Here is a 24596-nt window from a genome sequence, read left to right on the forward strand (position 1 = left end):
GTGGTCAACGGAAAAATAATGAAATGCTTCTTGTTTGGTTGGAGTTTTCAAAGGAGAGAGACGGAAAAGTTGTATTTCCATGGAAATATGATTCCCACATTTCATGGAAAAATCTTTTCCATGAGAAACATGGAAAAATTAACTCCATTTTTATTTTTTTCCAAAAAAAACCTTCAACATTAAAGAAGTATTAAAGAGGCATTAAAGACCTAATTTTTATTAAGGGTATAATAGAAATTATGCATAACTTTCCTAGGGAAGTAGATAGTCAACCAAACATAAGCATTTTGGAAATCTATCACTTTCTCATGGTTAACCAAACATGCAAAAAATACTTTCCTAGGCATCCTCTTCCTAAGAATCTGCTTTTCTGGAATTATATTCTTAGAAGGAAAATGCTTTTCGCGAACCAAACGAGCCCCAAATGAGAGCAGAGGCAAGATTCTAAGCTGTTAGGCCTATGAACATAATATTCTTGAGTATATTCTATTTCAGTATGGCTGGGATATAAGAAATATCAAAGGAATTTTGAAATAAGCATTATGTAATAGACATCCCCATGAACATGACTCATTTTTTTTTCCTTATACTTTATTCTCTATCATCATTTTATATCTCATATTTTGTTCTTTGTCATCATTAATTAGAAAAGCACAGTTAAGATTCTTTTGAGAAGTTCACCTCTTTTCTCTGCTTTGTAAGTATTTCAGATGACAAGGAATAATAAAATCATCACAAAAATACAATCTTGTAAGCATGTACTTTTACCATATTCATGTGTCTGCAAAATAGGAGAGTGGAATAAAGTTTATTTATAATGGATTAATTATTTTTAGCTTATATAAAAGCTAATTTTTCAAATTTTCACTTCTATTCCATCTCTTCGGAATGAGGTCTAGGTGCAACCAGGTTAATAGCATGACTTTGCTGCTTGCATTGGCACCAGATGCTGAAACATGCCTCATGAAATTAATGGACCTAGATGTTCATCTCTTCTAAATTTCTGAGTTCATATCAGCAAACAAGATTGATAATAAAGACTTCTAGCTGCAATTCACAAAGACCAGGTCACAACTAGCTCATTTCTTGTGTGCCTTACAAGTCACAACACAGATTATTTGCATCCACACTTAACAGCTTGGCATATTTCCTGTAATTGACAACAAAACAATGAAGACTACTCATGGAAATCTGGGTATGGGCCTAATGGACAATCCGGGTTCAGGTTGGATCGGATCGGATTGCTAGGTAAACTATTCAAAATTGACCCAAAAAACAACGAGTCAGGTCAGATCGGGTTGAGATTCAGTAAACTTAGACCTGATCCAAAAAGGAAATGGGTCCAATTTGAGAACCCGATCCGGCCCCATGGGTCTTTAAAAATAGGTTGGATCGGGTCCAAATGTGTCGGGTCGGGTTAGGTCACAGTTCAACCCAACCCATTTGCAGCCTTATCAATGGCCAAGATCTGAGTGCACGTCTCGAACCTAATCTAGTCCTTATGATGCTATCTAGCCTCTAATATAAGGATTGTGGGAGGGAGAGGGTTGTGATTATCTTGACGAGCGAATCTATCCCTAGAACCCAATGCACCTCCAAGATCTAACGTTTCACACTTACCTCTAATCTGCAAAAATGAATAATCCAAACTAGAGAGAGAAAAGAGAAAGAGGAAGAGAGATGGAGAGAAAAATGGGTTGGCTCTACACCGACCACACGAGTGAGAGTGAACCCGAGGAGTGAAGAGAGAGAGAGGGAAAGAGAGCACGTGAGAGAGTGAGGTAGTGGAGGAAAGAAGAGAAGAGAGGTTGGTGGGTGCTGGTTGTTTGGTGGCATAGTGACAGGGCTGTGAGGATCCGCGCGAGTGCGTATTTAGTTCCACATCGGTTATTCATCGAGGAAATTTAGATACTTATACAGAACTAAGAAACCCAAAAAATATTTTCCAGCTAGCCTTTTTGGATAAAATCCTGGATTGTGACAAATGATATTTGAGCGAACTTGGTCCATAGCCTATATGGATTAGGAGGCACTGCTTTATAGGTCCATGGAGGCTGACTAGGAGCTGATCATGGTGATTGTTTGAATAGATTTGTAACTTTCGGCCCAACTCAAGCTTGGCTCGTATTTTAAGGCGAGCTCAAGCAAGCTATCGATCTAGTGAGAGCTTAAATATTTAAGAAAGTTTGTTTATACAATTTGAACTAATAATCTCAATTATATCATATTTTTATAATTAAAATATATTCTATTATATACCATCTTAATCTATACTATTTATAATAAATAAATATTAAAAATATATTTTATTTGTATATTTTTATTTTTAGCTAAATACAGATAAACGCGAGTGAGCTAAGATCAGCTCTAGCTTGACTTGTTGCTAGCGAATCAAGCCAATCCTTGCCGAATTATTAATTAAGTAGATTTTTAAACAAAATCCACTCTTCTCAACATGTCATGAACCCGGTTCATGTCCAACCGAGCCACGACGGTCCGGTTTTTTTTTCACCACAAACTCCTCAATGCCCCACCGCGCACCTGCGACCGCTGCTCACGGAACTCTTTCTTATCTTCTCTTCCTCTCGTCGGCGTCAATGGCGACGATCATCGACGGCAAGGCGATCGCCCAAACCATCCGCAACGAGATCGCCAGCGAAGTCCGATCCCTCTTCCAGAATTACAACATGGTACAATCCCAAGACCCGCGGATACCACCTCAATGCTTCCCATTTCTCGAACGAATTTGAGGTTTTAGGTCGTAGCTGATGGGATTTTGGTCGGACTTGGATTCTCAGGTGCCGGGTCTGGCGGTGGTGATCGTGGGGATGCGGAAGGACTCGCAGAGTTACGTGAGCATGAAGCGCAAGGCCTGCGCTGAGGTGGGCATCCGGTCCATCGATCTCGACCTCCCCGAGGACATCTCTGAGGCCGACCTTATCGAGAAAGTCCACCAGTTGAACGCCGATCCCGACGTCCATGGTTCGCCCCTCCCCCCGATATTCCTCCTTGTTTTCGCTTGAAAATGTTGGGCTGGTGGTAGCTCTACTTCCATTCAGCAATGATAGCGCAATTATAAAAATTTTATTTTTTTTTTTGTGCGTATGTTGCTTTTCTTGGTTCTTTCTGTTGTTTTCTTAATGTAATGAATAGGAGATATGAATGAGGTGTTCATCGAAAGAAGAAAAATGTCAGCTTGTTCATGGGTAGAGTTCCATTGAGGTGCAGTTATAGTTATTTTTAGCTATTCTAGTTTGAATATCGATGTACTTGAAGATTGTGCAGTAATCCAGGAGAATCACTGGATCAATTGTGGACAGTCTGAGTCGCCTTGAGTTGGTTTGGACAAGGTTTAGGAGCAAGATCCATTGCATCTAAGGCCAAATTGCATATCAAAACTTCCAGAGTCCGTAGATTTTCCATATAACATTTGATTGAGATGCTTCTCTTTGTGTGAAATTATTAAACTTTTAGAGATCTATGAGGGTGCTATCATCCAGGGTTCATTGCATCCTGCTGATATGGTGTTTCAATGATGTTTGAGTCTCGAAATGGTACAAATCAAAGTAAAAGTTACCTTGCGGATAAGACTTTGACTAGATGTCTTCCAATCTGGGTGGATAAAATATAATTGATATAGAAATCGAGATCTAGTTTTAAGAAAATTTTAGCTTTTTTACAATTATTTCTGCATGTCACTTTCTATTTAGAAAAACTATAACCTCTTTTAACTAGAAGAGAAATTTGACTTGCATGCTGAAAGGACAGACCTTAGTAGTATATATAGAGGACTTGTGTAACAGTTTTGATCATCTTTAAGGAAAGTAAAGGACCTAAATCCAGCTTTTGTTAATATTCTTTATTATTTTATTTTGAGAGATGCGACTTGAGCAAGTTGAAGAAAATTCTTTTTCCCCCTAATTAGGTCATGTAGATATGCAAAGAGAGTGATGTTGAATATTTTCATTTATCAATGGAGGAGATGATGTCTTACTTCATGTAACAAGGGAAGCTTATTTATAGAATAAAATTACCCAGTTACCAGTTTGTTGAATGGATTTAGATCCTTAAGCGTGTTTCTTACTTATTCCTAGCTCTTTTTGTTAGATTTTGGTGTGTTTTTGCATTTATGAGGTTTTTGTATAACTTGAAAAGGGATGGCGTTATAAATTTTCTATGGGTGGGGGTTACAAATGTAAAGAGTTAATCTTCAGATGCTGTGGTGTTAATTTTCTTTATGGTAGGAATATGAGAAGATGCTGTGGAGGTTGAGTTATAATAGGATATTTTGGAGGTGGACATTATTAGAAACTGGACTGTGACCTTGTCATGTCAATATGTAATTGTCTCATTTCCTAGTTATTTGGCCTTCCTTATGGGATTTCTTATTGTGTTTTTACAGTTTGATAAATATGAAAATTGTTGAATCAACTCATCTGCATATTGGGATTTGGAAGAGGTCCAATTTGAAACTTTGGGATTGGACAAGCACTTCCTGATCTCTGTCAGAGGATTTTCTGATCTCTAGGGACTTTAGTCACTTCTACTTGTGATGTGGATTGGGCTTGGTAGGTTCATCCACTCACTTTTTATGTGTGGATGTTGGAGAGAGAGGACTGGAGGGATTTTGAGGACAAGGGCAAGTCATTGACATAAAGGGTTGTACAAATGTTTGAAGGTAGGTGCTTCCTGTGTTGATCTTTCTAGTGCCACGCTGAATAAAATTGTAGTAAATTGGAATATTGTGTCCTTAGAAACATGTTGAAGAATAACTTTGCTGAATTTCTGTTGTAGAACTCAGTGAGCAGGTACCGGGCAGTATTGTTTGAGCTAGCTCAGGTTATAATGGACAGCTGTCATTGTAGTGATCCTGAGAATACACCCTCTATTGCAAGAATTATATATTTCTAGAGGTATGCGTCGAAGCCTCATATTACTAATCTTGGAATATCCCTGTAGTTACACTTTAGAGTGATTGATCTTGGGGTCATCCCAACTTTGGCGGCAGTACATTAGAGATCAGGTTCAGTCATAATCATGCTTGATGAAGAGGACATCCAAAAAAGTTTGCATCGACATACTATCTTATGAAATTGCAGGATTTCTTTTGAGATGCTTTGTTTGTTTGTTTATTTATTTTTTGTTTAGAACTATTTGATATATCTGTTTGCAATCACTTGCAATCTTTTTGGTTTTGTTTGATATTGTCCTTCTATTTGTTTTCCTTTGGAAGATCTCCTTTATTTTTCCCTTTTTTTTTTCATTTCATTTTTTTCCAATATACTCATTGTACAAAAAACAGATCAAGATTTCATATAATTTATCATGTGTTTGTTATTTTTGACTATGTTATTTACTTTGTTTTGTTACAGAAGTAAATATAGCATGAAGCTCAGAAATTTCCTTCATCAATGTGGTATAATTGAAGTTAAGGGAATTTCCATTTTGTTATTGTATCAGAAGACAAATGCACTCCTGAAACTTGCACAAGGCCATTGTTTTGTGGAAGCCAAGCATGTTTCAGTGCTACTGTTTTAAGGTGTCATTTGTCAACTGGCATTGCTTGAGAAGTATGACCCATCACCATCTTAGCCATCATATTGCGAATCAGAATATATGCCACTAGTTAAGTTGCATTTGTGAATTCATCATCTGACTTTTGATTATAACATTTGTATACCTTCTTGAGACATTACTTTAAGCTAGGTTTTTTCTGTCCAGATGCATTATCTTAATAATGCAACAAAAAAAAAGTCATAGTACAGGCTGATAATCACTCTAGGTATCACCTTATGTTGTTGAGATGTTGCAAGTGCACGTGCAAGTATACCATTCTTAAGATTTTATGTTTTAAAACACAATAACCATGTTTAAAACCAGCCAAAACTGTAGTTGGCTGGACAATAGATGGAAATATTTTCCTATTTTACTGACCTTAACATGGTAGATATCGAAGTCCGATGACACTTAAGCTGTCTTTGTAAGTGGAATAGGGGTTTACCTTCACATGCCAAAGCATATAAATGGAAAGAGATTTCAAAATAATATCTGAGATTCCATGGCGATTACCATCGACAATCATGACAAGAATTTGAAGGATATACAAACGGGGAGTTGAAGAATTAGTAGATATAAGTATGTATCCAGTTTGTCCAAAGCATTGATTGCTCCATTTTAGCATTTTACAGGAAGCCAACTATATTGTTGAAAGCAGTTCAAATCATATATAATGATATGAACTATTGATCCACTGATCAGGTCCATAATCATGTTCATACTACCCAGAAAAAAACTATCATCCCCCATAATTGGATGGCACGCTGCTTAGACCCTGCATGGAATAAGCATCAGTAAAATGTACAGGCGAGTTTGTATACCTAGTCTCTTGATTCAGTTGTGAGAGTTATAATTATACTTCCTTTCAACCATATCATGTATTTGTAGCTACTTGTATCCTTTCACAGACCTTTGTCTTTCCCTGATGTGCTCTGGTGGTATTTTTCTCCTTGGTTATTTTTCTTATTTTATAGCATTGCTTTCTGATTTCATCTATATCATGTCTTTGCTGCTGTAATAAATTTTCTTTTTGGTTACCAATCGTTAATGCTACTCCTTTAAGCCGTGTCTATTTGACTTCCATAGAACTTACCAAATCAATCTCTATTTATGCTAGCTATCAAGGATCTTGGGTCTTGAGGTTGATGGACTCTTGCTTTCATGCATTGAACTGGCTATTGTATTTTAATCTTAGTTTTACTAGACCAAATTCTGAAACTGGAGATTAGTTTACCACAACACCAGATTCCTCTTTTTCTGTATAAGCTGTTGTATTTAATGACATTTATTTGCGTTACCTTCAGGAATACTGGTTCAACTTCCATTGCCAAAACACATAAATGAAGAGAAAGTCTTAAGTGAAATCAATATTGAAAAAGATGTTGACGGATTTCATCCTCTAAATATTGGGAAGCTAGCAATGAAAGGCAGAGAGCCATTATTTCTACCCTGCACTCCAAAGGTATATTTTGATTATCAAAAATCCCTACCTCCAATCATGATAGCTTTTCCTGTCATATCCATATCAGAATTTACCTTGCATACTGTTCTGAAAATTGTACCACAAAGTTGTATCAGATGATTTGGTCCCCAGGATCTTAAAGGCCTTGTGAACTACCAATATAATTTTGGGCGTTATCTGAAGACATTCTGGTTTTGGGTTTTGATGCATGCAGTTTCTTTACAGGGATGCCTTGAACTACTATCACGAAGTGGTGTAAGTATAAAAGGCCAAAAGGCAGTTGTAGTTGGTCGCAGCAATATTGTTGGATTACCAGTGTCCTTGCTTCTTCTGAAAGCAGATGCGACTGTGACAATTGTTCACTCCCATACTCAAGATCCTGAGAATATCATTCGTGAGGCTGATATAGTTATTGCTGCAGCTGGACAAGCAATGATGGTATGCAGCCAATTAACACCTCCTTGTGCTAGTATTCTATTTCTATATCAATATTATTATGTCGAAAATTTTATTGTTAAATGTTAAGGTCATAGCAATAAATGGCAAGAATGCTTGATTAAACTTTCCGAAGGGTACTCTGGCTAAGCCTGGAGCCTGTTTTAGCATAAACATAGATTGTTAAAACTCTTTTTTTTCACCAAAATAATAATGATTAATTTATGAGTGATGCTAAATATGATCTTTGCACTGTAAGCAGATCAAAGGAGACTGGATAAAACCTGGAGCTGCAGTAATTGATGTTGGAACCAATGCTGTTGACGACCCAAGTAAGAAATCAGGGTATAGACTTGTTGGGGATGTGGACTTCCAAGAAGCAAGCAAGGTGGCTGGATGGATCACTCCAGTTCCTGGAGGTGTTGGTCCGATGACCGTTGCTATGTTGCTCAAGAACACTCTGGATGGTGCTAAACGTAGAATTGTGCAGTAAAAAATAGACATTGAGCTAAATTTGTTCTTGTTGTTGTGCATCTAATTATGTTTGGTAGGGAATATAATAAAAATATTTGATTTGAGACTGTTATTTTAATCACTTTCTCTACCTCAGTATTGTGAGATTAGCGCCTAGATTGAATTATGACTCTTTTTTAGGTCGAGTATCAAAAAAAGGTCCCCATTTTGAGCAGATAATATGATAAATAGTTCAATGATAACATCAACCCGATTAGCCAACTTGTTGAATTCATAAAGATTAAGGCTTTATTGCTTTGAGTGGATCTCCAAGTAAACCCCGCAACATGAATTCACATCCAAAATGAATGCATGCTAGGTTTGGCAGTGCCTATTGTATCCATTGTTTGAGTGCACAGGCATAAATTAATGGTAGAAATGAAGACCTATGACAACATAACATTGCTTTGACACCCAAATTAATGCATGCTTCAATGATGACCTCTTTATCATACAGACCTAGCAGCACTTGGAAATAATTTTTTGCAATGAATTGTGTTTCTCAATATGCAATGCCAAGATCCAGTAAGAAATGCGAAATTAGACCAACATAACCTGGCAATCAGACCAATGACCTGAAACGAAAATAATCACAGAGCCAATTACAAGATTGAAAAATACTGATAATTGCAGGGGTTTAAAAGGATCCAACAGATATCAATTTTTATAGGTGTCAATTGACATGCAAAATGAAATTTTGAGATCACAACATGCTGGTAGCCCAACTAAAAAGCACTCAGGTAAAAGCAAATCCTTTCCATATCAAAAGATCTCTAATGCCTAAAAGCTGCAATGTTTATTGCTGCCTGACTTCAACTTTCTTCTTTTGCCAAAGTCTATCCAGAGCACCGTCAGCATCTCCCTGTAAAACAGAATGCAATATAAGATTCACATAAATGTACAGATGGAAAATCTAGACACATAAAGCAGCAAATTCATCATTTGATCAAGTGAACTACGACAAGAAGTCAAGTTGCACTTCAGTTGGCCTCTGCTGATCTCAGGAATTTCTTATGTAAAGGAACAGAAATTGACCAGTTTTTTTTTCTTTAAAAAAAAAAAATGAAAAGATGGCCTTAAGTGTTACATGCCTGCACGGTTGCAGACTCTCTAGATGGAACATTGTATTGCTTGCCATGACAACTAGGGCACATATCATGGATTTGATTTTGGTGGCGCTATAAATGTTGAAAATGGAAGATAGATCAAAACCGTTATAATGGTCATTGAAATATTCAATCAACATTCTTACAAAACTATGGCAATTACGCAATGCCAATATTGCATTCTCTTCAGGTGATTCTACTTTTAAATCTTTATTGATTGTTAAAACCTTCGCACATGCTGATTTACCAGTGTTTATTATAACTCTTCGCATGTAAGATGAACTAAATGATATTATTTATTATGCGTCATAATCAAATAAACTATAAGACAATAAAATTGCAATAGATGCATTCAATCAATATGAGGGAGGTATTACCTGATCAGGTCTAAACTACCAAGTGAAATGTGAGAGGTGTTCATAAGCATAAGAGTAGGAATAGAGGCAAGAAGGATGCAAAGTAAAGAAGGGGAGAGAAGGAGAGGCGTCATCAAGCCAAGCAAATTAGGGGACAGACAAGGATGGAAGTCATTAAGCAACTGAGTTGAGTTGGGCTGCAACTATTTCATAGGAACACCATCATTTATGTTTCCTTTCAATTACTGCTTCTGGTACATCTCATATTGATTTCCAAAGTATCCAAAAATAGCAATCTAGGCTTCATTACTTCAAAGATATTTTAAGAAAACTATTAATTGAAAAAACATGAGAACAAATAGATGTTAGTTTATTCAATGTGTATGTTTATTACTATTATGATTAGGATGATCTCATCAATGTTAAATAAGCCACAAAGAAAGGGATTACTAATGCATGAGTAAGAAGAATTAAGTTGGTTTATCTTCGAATATTAGGCCAATGATTCCCAAGGTGAAAAAAAAAGCAAGACTTCATTGTTGTTGCAGATAAGGTTGGCAGTGCCACCGAAGATTTTGTAAACAAGCCAACTATTAAAGACCAACGTAACCCTCATAAAATTCAAATATTAAGTATTTAAGATTCAACAATTTACTAATAGAAGAAGGTATGAACAAACACTGTATTATTCCAAAACTTAAAAAAAAAAAAAGCAGAAGAGCAGCAGTTGCAGTAAATGCAATGTATGTACCAAGCCTATCCTATCTCTCAAAATTCCAATAATGGTCCAAATCTAACATTCGCCTCGAAAGTATAATAGCACAAGCTTTCATGAAAAACCAACAATATCATTGTCTCTTGCTTTCAGAGGATTTTTCTATCATTTGTTCAACTTTTCCTCCATTGGGTCCATGTGATCACATGAAGGTCCAATGCGGAAATTGAGGAAAGAAAAGCTTTCAGGGGGGCATCATAATAGACATGAAAAACAAAAACCTTTCTGGTTGGATTATTCACTTGTGAATTGAATCTGATTATCATCATTCATTTCTTCTATCTTCAAGTGGGAAATTTGATAGGGCTGAAAGCGGATCAGATTATATCTGACCGTATCCATTTTTATATCCGATTCGGGTCGGATTTGGAAACTGTTTTTTTGGTCCGATCGGATACGAATATGGATAGCCAATTCAAAAATCTCCCAGATACGGATACGGATGCGGATACACCTGATTTTTCCAAATTCGGATCTGAATCCAGATATCCGTATAATAAGGATAAGTGAAAAGAAGAAGTTTAAGTTAAGTTAAGGCTCAAACCTCTTGTTTATCCATTTCATCCCTCTTTCCTCTTCTTCGTCTTCAAGCAACTAGGGTCTCGAGGATCCCATCCACTTTCTAGTTTCCACACGATGATTGCAAACCAGCAACAGCCGTGAGACACCTTGGAGGCGCCATAGATCCCGTCTACTTCGATAATGAGCAACTTTGAGCGGTATATCCTTTATGAAATTATTAGTTTTTTATTATTGATAAATGTTTGTCAAAATTATTTTTTTTATTGAATCCTTCTTTTATGAGTCTTCATTACTAGTTTTCATCATTGAATTTGCTCAAATTTGATTAATATCCAAAAAAAGTATCCGATTTACATCCGTATTCGAATAAAAAAATATGAATATGTTTAATATCCGATTCGTATCAACATCCGTTTATAACAAATATGCATGTGCTTAATATCTAATTCGTATTCGTTTCCGTTTAGAACAAATATGGACATTAATTTAGATATCTGTTTAATATCGGTATCCGTATTCGTTGAAAAATATGGATACATCAATATCCGATCTGTTTTCAGCCCTAAAATTTGATGTTAAATGTATTTATCAGCATTTCTGTTTGTGCAGTGTCAGAACTGTGAGGACAAAGAATTTAGTTGATGCAGAGTTTTCATGAAAACACTTGATCCTTGTTTCCAGCATTTATCATTATTCTATTACCACATTTTTATCATCATAGCAAGTACAAATCAAATGCTAACAAACTACAACAAGATGTACACGATTTCAGGTGAAAAATCAGAAATGTGGAAAGAGAAAAGAAGAAATTACTCAATTAAAAGGTAAAAATCAATAAATTCAGCAATCTCAACGGTCAGTACAGATTTGGATATCTTATAATTCAAGGTGATATGCTGACTTCGCATCAAAATTTTCTGCTGACCTCATAACGTCAGCAATGTACTTATTTTTACAAATGACCAACAGGCATAATGTAACATAAGTCTATAGCTTTCCTGGGTAGAAAAGTTGCTTTTGAAGCCATCAATCATCTTTCATAGAATAAAGATTTCTAACAATGTCATGGAACTATCAAGTCAAAATTAAAAAACAATGCAACTCTGCCAGCTTCAAACAGTACAGCACTCCTAACTAAAAAGAAAAAATTACAGGAAAAGGATGCAGACCTGAGCACGGATGAAGCCGCTGAGTGCGAAAGTGGTAAACTGGCCAGTGTACAGCCCACTCTCATCCAAATGTCCAATGTTAATCTGGACTGATGCGTGGTCCTTCGCAGTGATAAGTCTATTTGTTGCCGAACTACAAGAATGTTCAAGAATTAAACATCAATAAGTGGTCAGCTAATATATGAATTGAGATAAACTGACAACAAAGAAACAACTAAAAGTTAAGTTATGCGAAGGTGATCCCCTCAAGATATACCATTTCCTCGGGATGTACAAATCCATCATCTTGCCCTCCTCGTTCTGCATCTTGTTGGTGAATTTGGTTGGACAGCAGCGTATAGAACAAAGAAATAGCCTGAAAGAAAAGAGAACAAAAACCTTCATATCAAAATTACCCCAGGAAGATGAATAATACTCATTTGACAATTTCAACATGATTTTTTTTTGAAAGCCACATTCCACTGCAGGACTCTTTTCTTTCAACATTTTATAAGAATTGCATAAAATCAAAATGATCGATCAAAAGAAATAGAGAAAAAAAATCTTTAATAGCTTATTTGATAAAGATTAAGAATGAATTTCAAGATATAAAATGCCATATATATCTGTAATAGTGGCAAAAAGAAACCGGCAATCATTTTTAACTAGGGCAAAAGGAATCACCCAAGCAGGAAAAAAATAAGGGAAAAATATAGCTATAACTAATAGAACATCAAGACAAGGTCGACTAAAGATCCCCAAATTCTCTCACTTCTACTGTGCCAAAATGATAATAATTTTTACAGAAACGCCAAAACCAAAACCAACCCAGATTTTGGTAAAGATAACATCTAGCGTTAGGAACAAGAAATTAGCAATCTACGTGTCTGAAAACTGGACCCAAAACATCGATAAGTTTATAGGGTGAAAAGGAACAATAAAACAAAAAATTAATAGACGCTAACACCGGTCAACTAAGAAAAAAAAATTTGATGTAAAACTAAGAAATTTTGATTTCTAACATTTCCAAACAACAACCAACCAAACAAATGTCATAACAGATTAAAAAAAATTGGGAAAACATGACGATGGAACAAGCAGGTAAGCGAAAAGTATCAGAAAATAGCAAAAGAAATCGCGGATCAGGGAAGGCCTACGCCTAAAAAAAAGCTCTCTAAGACTATAGGGCAAAGTTAGGAACAATGGAAGCTCGGCATTGAGATGAATTCGTACCTGAGAGGAGGAGAACGCGAGGACGACGACGGGAGGACGCGGCGAAGTCTTTCGAGCTAATTATATATAGTCGCTCCAAACCCTAGGGTTCTGCGAGGGGGGGTTGGGCTAAGACCCGATTTGTAACGGAAGTTAGACCCCGGATCGGGCGCGAGTTCCTAACTAACCCTGAGCTCCAATATTTTGGCAGAAGAAAAATCAAACTGGACTCTAATTGAAGAAATAATTAAAAACTGAATTTTCTGACATATAAATTTTTTTAAATATAAAATTATATGAATGCTCCTATAAAATTATTATTTACATATATATTTTTATAAATATTTTTTTCATATCTATGTACTAATTTTTTTTTAATAATTATTAATTTTAAATCGCTAATTTTTTTTTACAGTGCCAGCTTCGCTTTCTTTTCATGGGTACCTCCATCTTTTGGTTATCTCAAAGTCAATTTCGACGGCGGCATATATCGGCGGATGGAGTGTATGGTGGAGTAGGCTTTGTGATCAGAGATCATCTTGATAGGATGATAATGGTAGGAGGTCGGCGCACCATCGGTTGGACCGTTATTAAGATGGAGCTTTGAGCCGTCTGGAAGGTATTTCTTTTGTAAGAAGAGTTCTTGGAGCGGACAAGGTTCACCTTGAGGGGGACTTCTCCACGATGATCGATCGGATGCGGAGAGTGGATCGTTATGGGGACGGTCACTCGTTGATCAGTAAGACTTGCAAAATGGTCAGGAAGATAGAGTCCTTTCAAGCAGCACATGTATTTCGGAAAGCAAACAGAGCTGTAGATTGAGTTGCCTCCTTCGTTGTTCGGTACTCCAGAGATTTCATCTAGACCATGATCGATGAGATTCTTTCTCCATTGTATTATTTTTTTTTCTTTTGACTTGGCTGGTTGTACCCATTTAAGAGCTATGTGAAACGCATTTTCTCCGAAAATAAATAAATAAATAAATATTTTATAAAAATATATATGTAAATATTAATTTTGAAAAAAATATTAATCTAAATTTTAATATTTAGATGGATATATATAATTTTTTTTTAAAAAAATTAACAAAAGGTTCCCATCTATTTTTCCGCTGACGATCGCCTTGTACGGTTCTTCTTTCGTTTCCGGACCTCGTTTCTCGTTCGAGTCGGGGGTGGGGGGTGGCGGAGAAACTAATGACCATGGCGAACATTTCGAAGCCCTCTTTCCCACTTCTTCTGCGACTAAATCAACTCTCCCTCTCCCTCCCTATAAATCCATCTCGCGCTCGGCCATCTCCTCTTCCATCCTCCATTCATCTCTTTAGCTTCCCCAATCTGTCCTCTTTTCTCCATGGAATCCGCTGTGGTTCTCCGATCCTTCCAAGGTAATGTCTCTTTCCTCGCCATTTTGTTCCTCGTCTCTTCGCCATTATGTCATTTCTTGAATCCTTGTTACTTAAGTTGGATTTCTTGTTATTTTCTCGTCTCGGGCTTAGGATCCGGTGGTTGAATTCTGCTCGTGATGTTTCTGAGTTTATTTAGTAAGATTTTCTTTGTATCCCTTTTTTTTTCTAAAATTCAGATCGCATGTCCTTAGTCTGGACCGCGAAGGCGCAAACTCTTACAGGGGGTAGAGATTTTGCCCTAATTTTGAAATATAATCTTTTATGTGTTGATTTTGGTGGCAGAGCAAGAATTTTACTGGTGGGAGGGAAATTGTTAAGCATGATCTAGCTGAAACTAGCGTAATTTATCTTAAAATTGGAAGCATGATGTTACGGACGTTCCTTACGATGAGCAATAAGAAAAGTGGCTTTAGTTGCAATTCGATGAGGCATTCTTGAACTTCTGAAGATGTTAGGTAATCTAAGTGGTAGATACAAAACGGGGTTTGATGCATCCTGTGTGTAGATTGACAATGTCATTTTCTCTCAAGCATTTCAAATTTATAAACTAACACATGTAAAGCACTCCAAAAGATATCATTTTATATCACGCAGTCACAATCAGTAAAAGAAAGGGTGCTTGTGGTTCCATAATGCTTTGCTGGCTTGTAGCTTTTGCCTTGGAGATGAATGCCTTTTCCCATATTGAAGCTGGCAGTCTTCTCTGTTTCCGTTGGTTCTTTCCAAGCTGAAAGGAATCTAGAGGGTTGCCCTTGAGTTTTTAAAGCCAGGCCTCTTTCATGAATCGAACACCAATTCCAAGTGTTGACATCAGGTTAAGAACACAGTATTCTGTAGCTTTGATGGATTGGAACTTGATTTGTTCAGACTCCCTATATAAATGGAAATATCAGATTAGGCTTGATGATGTCTGGTATTTACCATAAAGGTAAGAATAATAAAGAAATGGATTTAGCTTGAATTCCTTTCCAATTGCATACTATAGTAGTTGGGATATTTTAAGGAAATTCTTATTGCCCCTTATCTGAAAAGAAAGTGGATAGATTACTAGTGGTTACAGTATGTCAGCTCGCCGAGGTCCAGCTGTTGTAGAAAACAGGGAGTTGCATTTGAAATCATGGTCTTCGTTACTTGCACTTTCTCTGTTATAAACTGATTGCCAAACTACATTACTTGGTTTAGAGAAGTTATGATTGAGTTTCCTTGATTTATCTTGAATTATGTGGTGTCTAATATGCATCGAGTTGAATGGTTATGGTCAGATCTCATTCATATGATATCACAAGTTGGATTTGCAATGATATAAAATAAAAATGGGCAATTGTTGGAAAAAAAAGGTCTCTTTAGTCATGCTTACCTTATGAACCCATTGCAATATCCATTTCTTTACTGTGGTCAATGGAGATTTTGCCAAGCAATAACCTAGCACTAAATGTCACTTGCTTCTGTATTATCTGTTAGTGCTTGTAAAAGTTTGAGTCATGAGTTTGTTGGTATGTTCTTCTAAGGTGAATTGTTCTTTACTGATCACCCAGCTTTGCTTGTCTATGGCTTATTCTGCTCTACTTCATCATGGATGAAAAGTAATACTTGTTAATATATTTTTCCTTGTTATTATTAGGTTCCCTGCAGCCAACTCCATATGCACATTCTTTTCTTCGAAAGCCTGCTGCAGTTCATATTTGCAGAGCTGCTTCAAAAAAATCTTCATTTTGGAGACTTCATGTGGAAGGGTGGAGAAACTTCTCAACAATGGCTAAGAAGCGACCATCACTTTTGTCTGTAAAGGCTTCAGAAACTACATCAGCCATGACTGCTGATGGTAAGTTAGCTTCAACTATATTCCTAATTTCGAATTGTCTTTTGCTAATCAAGTGCAGGAACATTTTTACTGAGTCATTTTGGTTGGCTAGAACATGATAGGTTGCATCTTTCTGTAACTTATGAATAGTTTCTTTTTTCTGAAAAAGTGGTAAAGAGTTTCCAATTAGCTATCTGCTACTATTCTTATAATTGCTCATTTTCAATAACGAGGGAATCTCTCTCTCTCTCTCTCTCTCTCTCTCTCTGTGTGTGCGCGCGCGCGCGCTCGCGAAGTTTCAATGGAGGTTCCCATAATGATATTAGATTTTGAAGTTGCCAAGGGAAGATCCATATGTCCTGTGAAAAAGGGTTGTATTATTCATGATGCTTCTTGCCTTTGAGAGTAATGCTCAAATTTTATGGGCAAAATGCCGAAGCATTGCGTTTCTGTAGGCTTGATGATTAGTTGCTCCACAAACAGTCTTTCGATAAAGAGCATCAACTTACCAAGATCACCCTACTTTCTTTGCTTTTGTAATATGAACCTGGAGATTATAACCAAACAGATTTGAACTACACAAAATGGTTTTCTTTCTTAATTATTCAAGCAGTAATAGCATAAGAACTATATTAATTACAGGCATCACGAGTTCTCCCTCCTCCTTTCAGTTTTGCTTGTTACGCATATAGAAATTTTTGCAATTAAAATGGATGTTATCATACTGTTACATGCGCAACCATATCAGAAAACTTTTAGATTTGTGATCTCAGTCAAACTTGAATCATACATAAAACTTAAATTAGACAAGAAATGGGTCTAGGAGTTTTTGGGTTAAAGCTATTCTTATTTATAAATAATCTTAAAAGTTAAATTTCAATGTATAACTTTGCACATTGCTTAAGATAGCTGAATGAGATTTTTCTTCCTTATATTTATAATAAAGCTAGTTATTAATGTTGATTATATTATTGTGTTCATTATATGCCACACCAGCACCTAAACTTAGCAAGGGCAGCTATGTCTTTGGATGCAGCTGACGAGAGCTTGCAAGGGGCAATACAGAAGATAAATGCTCAGAATTCAACATTTCCAAATGGGTTTGAGGTCCAATCTACGATTCTCTTGTTTTTCCATTGGACCAAGATTTCAGTGTGCCACTGACTTTATTTTAGATGCAAAAGTACTTTATATTATCTTTGTCTATAATTTATTGTGTTTAAAACTTTTTAAAGAGAAAAAAAAACATGGACTTTTAGGTGACTTAGGCTTGAACAAAAAAGAAGCAATTTAGTAGCCGGTATACAAAAATGATCTGCTTTAGATGTTCGCTGTAGATTTTTGAGACCCAACTGGGTCAACCTGTTTGACACTTTACCCATCAGCTATGATGGATCTGGTCGAGCTAAAACCGGCATTCAACATCAAGCTATTCGAACTGCTAACTCAAGATGTTCAACTATTCAAACTAGCCAAGTTAGCAGTTCATTTGACCTGGACTGGATTGCTGAAAGGATTTTTTTTTTTCAAAAAAAGTCTACAGAAAAGAAACTCGAACTACTCCATTCTACTGTATACCTTGATCCACTGATCTCTACTTCTTGGTCAAGGCAGTGGGGTTGACGAGGCCACCATCAATTAACCAAATTTGGCCATTGTCCTCCACTTCATCTCCTTCTTCTCTTCGTTTGTTGGACAAGTAGTGGTGCTGAAAGGTTGAGGTGGCAGGTCAAATGGTTAAGGTTGGGCTACTGCCTAGAGATGAGTTGAAGTTGAGGTGGCAATTTGAAGGGGGATGGGCCAAAGATGAGATGAGGTGGCAGCTCTGAAGTGGAGTTGAGGTAGTAGCTCCAAAGGATGGCCGGTGTGGGGTTAGAGGGAGGTTGCGATAGTGGGGCCCTTTACCATGATTGTAACCATGATGAACAAGTCCAATCCCTGCTAATGAGGTGTCTTTATTAATTCAGTTTCGCTGCACATTTCAGATCAAAACTTATATCCTTTGTTAGTGCAAGCTTTGCTACATACTTTCTTGCTATGTTCGTCCAGCATCTTTTGGTCTGTTTTGTTCCTTCTCTAACCATTTCACACAAACTGAAGCCTTGTCCTAATTGGGGACAACTCTGTTTTCTCATGCACATGAGCATTCTATATGAACTCTTCTCCATGTCTTACTACACCACAAACAACTCATTAGAGTGAGAATTGACATGAAATGCAATAAAATATAATATGGACTTGATATGCTTGATCTGATGCTAAATACCCATACATACTAACATGTTAACCTTCCAAATGCTGAGCTTTGTTTTTCATACTGCTGTTAACGTAAGCAATTTTTCTTTTGGATTTCATTTTCCAATTCATGCAATTCTTTTTTCAGTGATTACTAATGATCTGTAAAAAAACAAAGCACTTGCACTTCCTCTTCCTCAAGATGTTTCTCAAGCTCAATTGTCAATTTAGGAGTTGTTATTTACATTGAAGTTCAAAGTTATAAGATCAAATTTCAATGTCAAACACTGAAGATAGTCTAAACAATTGAGCCAATGGTGGCAATGCCGCTTCACTTGTCTGCACCAGCATGGCTGTCCTTTCTCACTTACAAGGACAATATGCTGGTCATGTGCTAATATTGTCCTTAAATAAACATATATGATATATTTGTAACAAAATGCCTTGAGGATGCTGATAAACTGTGCAATTGCACTAGAGGCTTGACATTCAGGTGGTTTCTACATACACTTTGGCCAATGACTTTAATGTAGAATTAAATGCTCATTGGCCAAAGTGTAGACCAGAGATCGACTGCTGTTCTCACTTGTTCCACTATAAAAGCTGCCTCATTTCAGTTATAAGTGTATGGGCTGTTCATTTACCTGGTATTATTTATAGTAATGCCTTCAGTTTTTTATATATTTTGAAAATTTAAACTTTTTTCTACAATTGTACTTACCTCATATATTTTTCCTTTTAAAATATAGCCAACTAAGCTTTCCGCACCAAACACCAAATCCACATGATTGAAAGCACAAATGGGTTTCTTGTATACAAGCATGTCAGTGCATGTTCTGTAATGATGCTTGTGCCTATCAGCATCTGACTGTAGCTACCAGCCTGTAACTTGACCTACTGAGATATTAAAATGAAAAGGTAAGAAGAAATCATTGGCCTTTTGAGAGCTTTCCCACTGCAGATATCTGCCTATATCTTGAGCATATGACTTCTAGCCACCATATCTTTATTTCTTCTGGAGCAATTAGAAGGTACATTATACATGTTTTTCAGTTTATTCTGATCATTTTGATAACACTCTTCCTGTAACAAGCATACGTTGCACCTTATTGTTTACAAGAATTTTATCTATCCTATTTGATAATTTCAATTCAACTTGCTTGAGCCAACTTTGTATGTTATTATAGATTGCTCTTTGGACCTACTGTCTACTCTGTGATAATGCAAATCCTCTCTCTCTTTCTCTCTCTGTGCACTCCCCTCTTTGTGATTTTTTACATTCCCTTCAATTATATTTCTTATCAGAAGTCAATAATATCAGTTTCTTCTATCATATGTGGGTGGTAAACATTGGCAAAGCTTTTTGTCTGGTCCATGATGAGGTGTTTTGATGACCAAAAAAAATATATTCTAGAATAAACTTCCTCAGACAAATCCTGTGCAATCAAAGGTCGCAATTGTGAAACTCTGTTTCACACTCAATCCTCCCTAGGTCCTCATCATATGCAAAGAGGTTTGTTTATATTCATGCACTTAGGCTGCAAGTTTGTTGAAACATATGGCTGAAACATAATAAATTTTTGCTCTCATTTCTTCTAAGTTTGTTTAATCATGATTTTAATTATCAATTCTTAGGCTCTATGCCATGGGTTTTGTTAATTTGTACTCAATGCATGCCTCAAATGGCTTGTTGTTTCTATTGCAGACATTCGTCCTGGAAGTGTGTGACGAGACAAATGTTGCAGAGCTAAAACTAAAGGTATATTTGGAAGCAAGCATGGCAATTATAATTTTTCTTCAAATTGCATGATTGATCCTATTTGAATGATTGCTGCTGTAGCGAAAATCACTCTATACCTAGCCACTTCAAGTCCACAAAGACATTCTGCATCATGCGAATACAGTTGTTAACCTTCTTGACGTTAAGATGTAAGCCTATAATGTTAAGATTGCATGTACTTAAATGTTCATGGGGCTATTTAACTAGTCATGCCATTGACCTATCTGCTTATGCTTTTAACATTCATTACTAGAGTTAAGGATACATGATCCATGACTTTTCTTTTACAGCATATCATGATTTTCATCTCAAAACCACCTATTTCAAGTATATTCATTTGCATGAATAAGTCCCTTGTAGTACTATCTAAGTGAATTTAATAAAAAAAGTAAATTCTTTTTCCTTTTTCTCCTGTTTGAGTTGCTGGTTGTTAATTGCGGAGTTATTGGTTCTTACTTCTTAGATTGTCTTTTTTTTCCTCTAGTGGGAATACAGGAAAAAGATTTCTTCAGAGCACATTTTTGCATCTTTTTTATTGCCCATGATCTCCCTATAAACCTGTTTCAAAGATTGTGCAAAGCTATGCGATTGACTCAGTTACTATAAAACTGCATGACAATCTAAGAATTAGGAATTGCCTGAAGATAATGTGATATTGTTGGACTTTAACAATTCATTTTGTTTTTTGGTATCTTTAATTACATGAAGTTTTTAAATTTTGATGATCTTGTGCACGAGGTTATTTTATGGCCAAGGAGCTGGAACTTGGAACTAGGTTGAAATCTTTTAGTAGCAACAGTTATTGGTAGGCTGAACCCAGTGGAAGATTTGCTGCCAGAAACCTAAAAATGGGATCTTCTTGCATGAAATCAACTACTATTGCAACTGATCCATTTTTTACAGCAAATTTCTGTATTTATTATTAAGCAATGAAGTTTATCTAGGCAAATGTCAGTAATCCTCTATGTCCTTGATCTGTTGCATAAATGATCCAGCTGATTCTGTATCTGGACAGACAATAAGTAGCTGCGATGGGCATTTGTAATTTTTAGCCTCAGATACCAAGATTCTAATTTAGTTAAAAGAATTTAGTGTAATCATCTTTCATTTCTCTTTGGAATTTTGGAATATTTGATATATATATATATATATATATATATATATATATATATATATATATATATATATATATATATATATATGAAGACTTGACACTCTCTTTGAGTACTTTTAGATTACATCTTTTGTGGATATCAAATACTGATGATCAGTTAATTCAGTAATCAAGTACCATCTTGAATCACTTGTGCAAAATAAATGTGAAATATCCTATTGATGCAGTAACTGTTGCTTCAGGTTGGTGACTTTGAAATGCATCTGAAAAGGGGTATAGAGACCCCAAAAGTTCCAACTTCAATTGCACCTCCTATTGAGTCACCAACTACAGCACCACCAATTCCAAGTAAGCCAATGGTTGAATCAGCTCCTGCTCCTCCGCCGGCTGTGTCACAGAAATCTGATCCAACAGCTATCAGTCCATTTACCAATGTGTCAACAGCAGCAAAATCAAAACTGGCAGCTTTAGAGGCTTCTGGATCAAATGCATATGTTCTAGTATCATCGCCTACGGTATGAATGACTTGTATGATGTAGCCTTGCTAATTTTTTATTTTTCCTTAAAATAAACATTCACAAACTTGTTATTTTAGGTTGGCTCATTCCGAAGTGGAAGGACGTTGAAAGGAAAAAAGCAGCCTCCTAGCTGTAAAGAGGTGATGTGATCAGCAACTCTTACTACACTGTGTTGTTTGTACAGAACATGATCAGGCCTGATTTTCTACAAAACCAGAAACCAAGTCAGGATCCTTCTGTCAGGAATGAATTCTAACATTCTGTAATGTTCCTGCAACTTCATTAATAACAGGGTGACATTATTAAAGATGGACAAATCATTGGCTTCTTGGATCAGTTTGGAAATGAGCTTCCTGTCAGAGTGAGTTGCGATTTTTTGTTTTCTCATTTCTTTGTTATTTCTTCATTCAATTCTGACCAATAGCTCATATGGCTTTTTCTGATGCTGTGGGTTCAAACAGCTTATAATGATGAAAAGCACTTATGATGCCTGTTTGTTTATTTCTTTTGTGCAGTCAGATGTTGAGGGAGAAGTCCTAAAGGTCCTTTTGAAGGATGGAGGTAATGCTCATAATCTAACTTAAAGACGACTTTGTATTTTATCTTACTTCTATGGGGCATTCTGGGTTGTTTGAAATTACACCTACTGAAGTCCTTCTATAAAATGTGCAATATGTATGCTATTCGGAACATTGGTTTGGTACTTGGGTTTGGCATGCACTTCGTTGGTTAAATCAGTGTCATAAACATTTGCTCAGATTGACATGGTAAAACACAGAGCATCTTGTGCTCATTGTTCTCTCTTCCTCTTACATTTTAAGAGAGAAACTAATGGTCTATTTTGGATTCTCTCTCACCTTACCTACATCTCCCATGAAGGTGAGAGTTTGTAAATAGAGAAAGGAAAAGAAATGAGAAGAGTTTATGGAAGCTGTTGCTTTTCCCAATCCCTAGTTTCTTACATACTGTAAGAGATCTTAAAAGGTGAATTCTGGTATTTGGAAAATCTTGGAATTCTGGAATCTACTGAGTATATGGACTCCCATGATATCTCCCATTCAGTTATCCTTCTGATCTACTCATCCCTTCAAACTCTCTGTCCATACAGTTCCTGAATGGAACAGAATATGCCCTGTAGATCACCACCCTAACTTTTTACCGCCCTCTCTTGCTGCTCGTTGTCAACTCCTTTCATCAAAAACTTATACTTCTGCCACCTCTCCACCACATTTCTATGGCCACCAACCCGCAACCATTCCTCTCACATGCTCTAAATTTCCCCCTTTACTTGTTTTGTTACCCGAAATGTGAATTACTTCTACTGCATCAGCAATGAATTGATATCCGGATATCGTTTGAATCCATGAAAACAAGAATGGATACACAAGACAAAACTGTCTGCCTGACTACCTGGTCAGTTCCAATCTCTTCTGGAATTTTTTTGTGGTTTAGGGAACCATATGTTAGAAAACCATATTTCATTAACAAAATGTTCCTTTAGCCGTTTGCCTTGGCTCATTTTTCTTTCCCATAATTGATAATTTAATTGTAAATTTGTGCTCGTCTGTGTGGCATGCTTATTATTTTTTGGGAGATGTGGTGTTTCAAATGATATATTGGAACACTTATGGGGAGTGCATTACATCCTTGAACCTAAGGATGTGATGTTACACGTAATAGACACCAAGTTTTGCTCTTCGACTGTTCTCCATCCTGTTTATTGGCAGCTGTTGCTTAAACTAAAACCATAAATGTGGCCTCATTTGATTATTTCTCGTTCTGAATTCTGCTACTAGTAGTGATAACTATCATCATTCAAGCTCTGGTGGTTTTATGATGGCGCATTTAAGCATTATTGGCATTGTTATTTATTTGTTAATTTTCCTCCCGCTCACATTTCTCCAACTTACAGAAGTGGTTGGTTATGGAGACCCACTCGTTGCTGTCTTGCCTTCCTTCCATGGGATAAAATGATGCCATGTTCATTTGCAGTGGCATCCCAACCTTGCAGAGCTCCGAGATTTGGACGTCTGATTGGTTATGGATCTGTTGAATTTTCTTTCTCCCTTCAATCCGGCATAGTTGACTAGGTTGCATTCAGATGATGATGATGAGAATTTTTCAGGCAATTGTTTGCTGCTTGTTAGAATAAGTTGTTGAGACCTTGACTAGGTCACATTTTTGTTTTCCCCTTAAAGCATACAATATTATTGATTTCCATCATTGTTCTTCATCTTATAATTATGACAGAGATAAATGCAACCTCCTTGTATTAAACTATAGCTGAGGATCCTTCATATTTTAAGATTTCTCATTGTTCCTTTTCTGCTTATTGGTGCATTAGTTTAATATGAAGTGTTTACTTGCTGAGGTATTTGAAACTGATTACAGAGTTTGGTTGCAAGTAAGAGCTTACTGTAGCAGGTACTTAAAAATTCAAAGGGTCAGTTCAATCATCTGGCCATGATATTGGGAGGAAGCTCAAAATGTTTGGCGTTCTCCAACCTGCTCTGGTTTCATGAACAATATTAGAAGCTTGACTATTTAAGATTGACACTCGAAGCTTCGAAACACGTGAAGCAGCGCACATAAATAGAAATGCAAGTTTTATTGCAACAATTTGCTTCCTCTAATATAGATTTTGGCTGCTTTCTG

At 36.4% G+C, this 24596-nt stretch overlaps 3 protein-coding genes across 4 annotated transcripts; 2 read left to right on the forward strand and 1 right to left on the reverse strand.

Moving 5' to 3' along the window:
- The first annotated feature begins 2538 nt into the window (after positions 1-2538).
- LOC103715099 (Amino acid dehydrogenase family protein) lies at positions 2539-8045 on the forward strand. The gene is made up of 5 exons (XM_008802624.5): positions 2539-2690; positions 2799-2982; positions 6861-7018; positions 7244-7456; positions 7716-8045. The coding sequence occupies exons 1-5, from the start codon at positions 2598-2600 to the stop codon at positions 7944-7946; spliced, it is 879 nt and encodes a 292-aa protein (XP_008800846.5). The 5' UTR covers positions 2539-2597; the 3' UTR covers positions 7947-8045.
- A 523-nt stretch (positions 8046-8568) lies between these two features.
- Positions 8569-13244, reverse strand: LOC103715098 (small ribosomal subunit protein eS21-like). Its single transcript, XM_008802623.6, has 4 exons — positions 13107-13244; positions 12151-12249; positions 11895-12027; positions 8569-8828 (listed from the first exon to the last, which is right to left on the reverse strand). The coding sequence occupies exons 2-4, from the start codon at positions 12198-12200 to the stop codon at positions 8763-8765; spliced, it is 249 nt and encodes an 82-aa protein (XP_008800845.1). The 5' UTR covers positions 12201-12249; positions 13107-13244; the 3' UTR covers positions 8569-8762.
- A 961-nt stretch (positions 13245-14205) lies between these two features.
- On the forward strand, positions 14206-24267 carry LOC103715096 (uncharacterized). Of its 2 annotated transcripts, none has more exons than XM_008802621.6 (9): positions 14206-14472; positions 16115-16315; positions 17331-17401; positions 20235-20288; positions 21666-21938; positions 22019-22081; positions 22234-22302; positions 22457-22502; positions 23854-24267. In XM_008802621.6, the coding sequence occupies exons 1-9, from the start codon at positions 14439-14441 to the stop codon at positions 23913-23915; spliced, it is 873 nt and encodes a 290-aa protein (XP_008800843.4). In that variant the 5' UTR covers positions 14206-14438; the 3' UTR covers positions 23916-24267. The 2 variants fall into 2 exon arrangements, with proteins under 2 accessions (XP_008800843.4, XP_008800842.4); XM_008802620.6 differs by having other exon boundaries at positions 14298-14472; positions 17313-17401.
- Positions 24268-24596: the final 329 nt, after the last annotated feature.

The sequence above is a fragment of the Phoenix dactylifera genome, chromosome 14 (genome assembly GCF_051530095.1).
Source record: "Phoenix dactylifera cultivar Ajwa chromosome 14, Ajwa_hap1_PhDact_Kaust_v1.1, whole genome shotgun sequence".
NCBI lineage: Eukaryota > Viridiplantae > Streptophyta > Magnoliopsida > Arecales > Arecaceae > Phoenix > Phoenix dactylifera.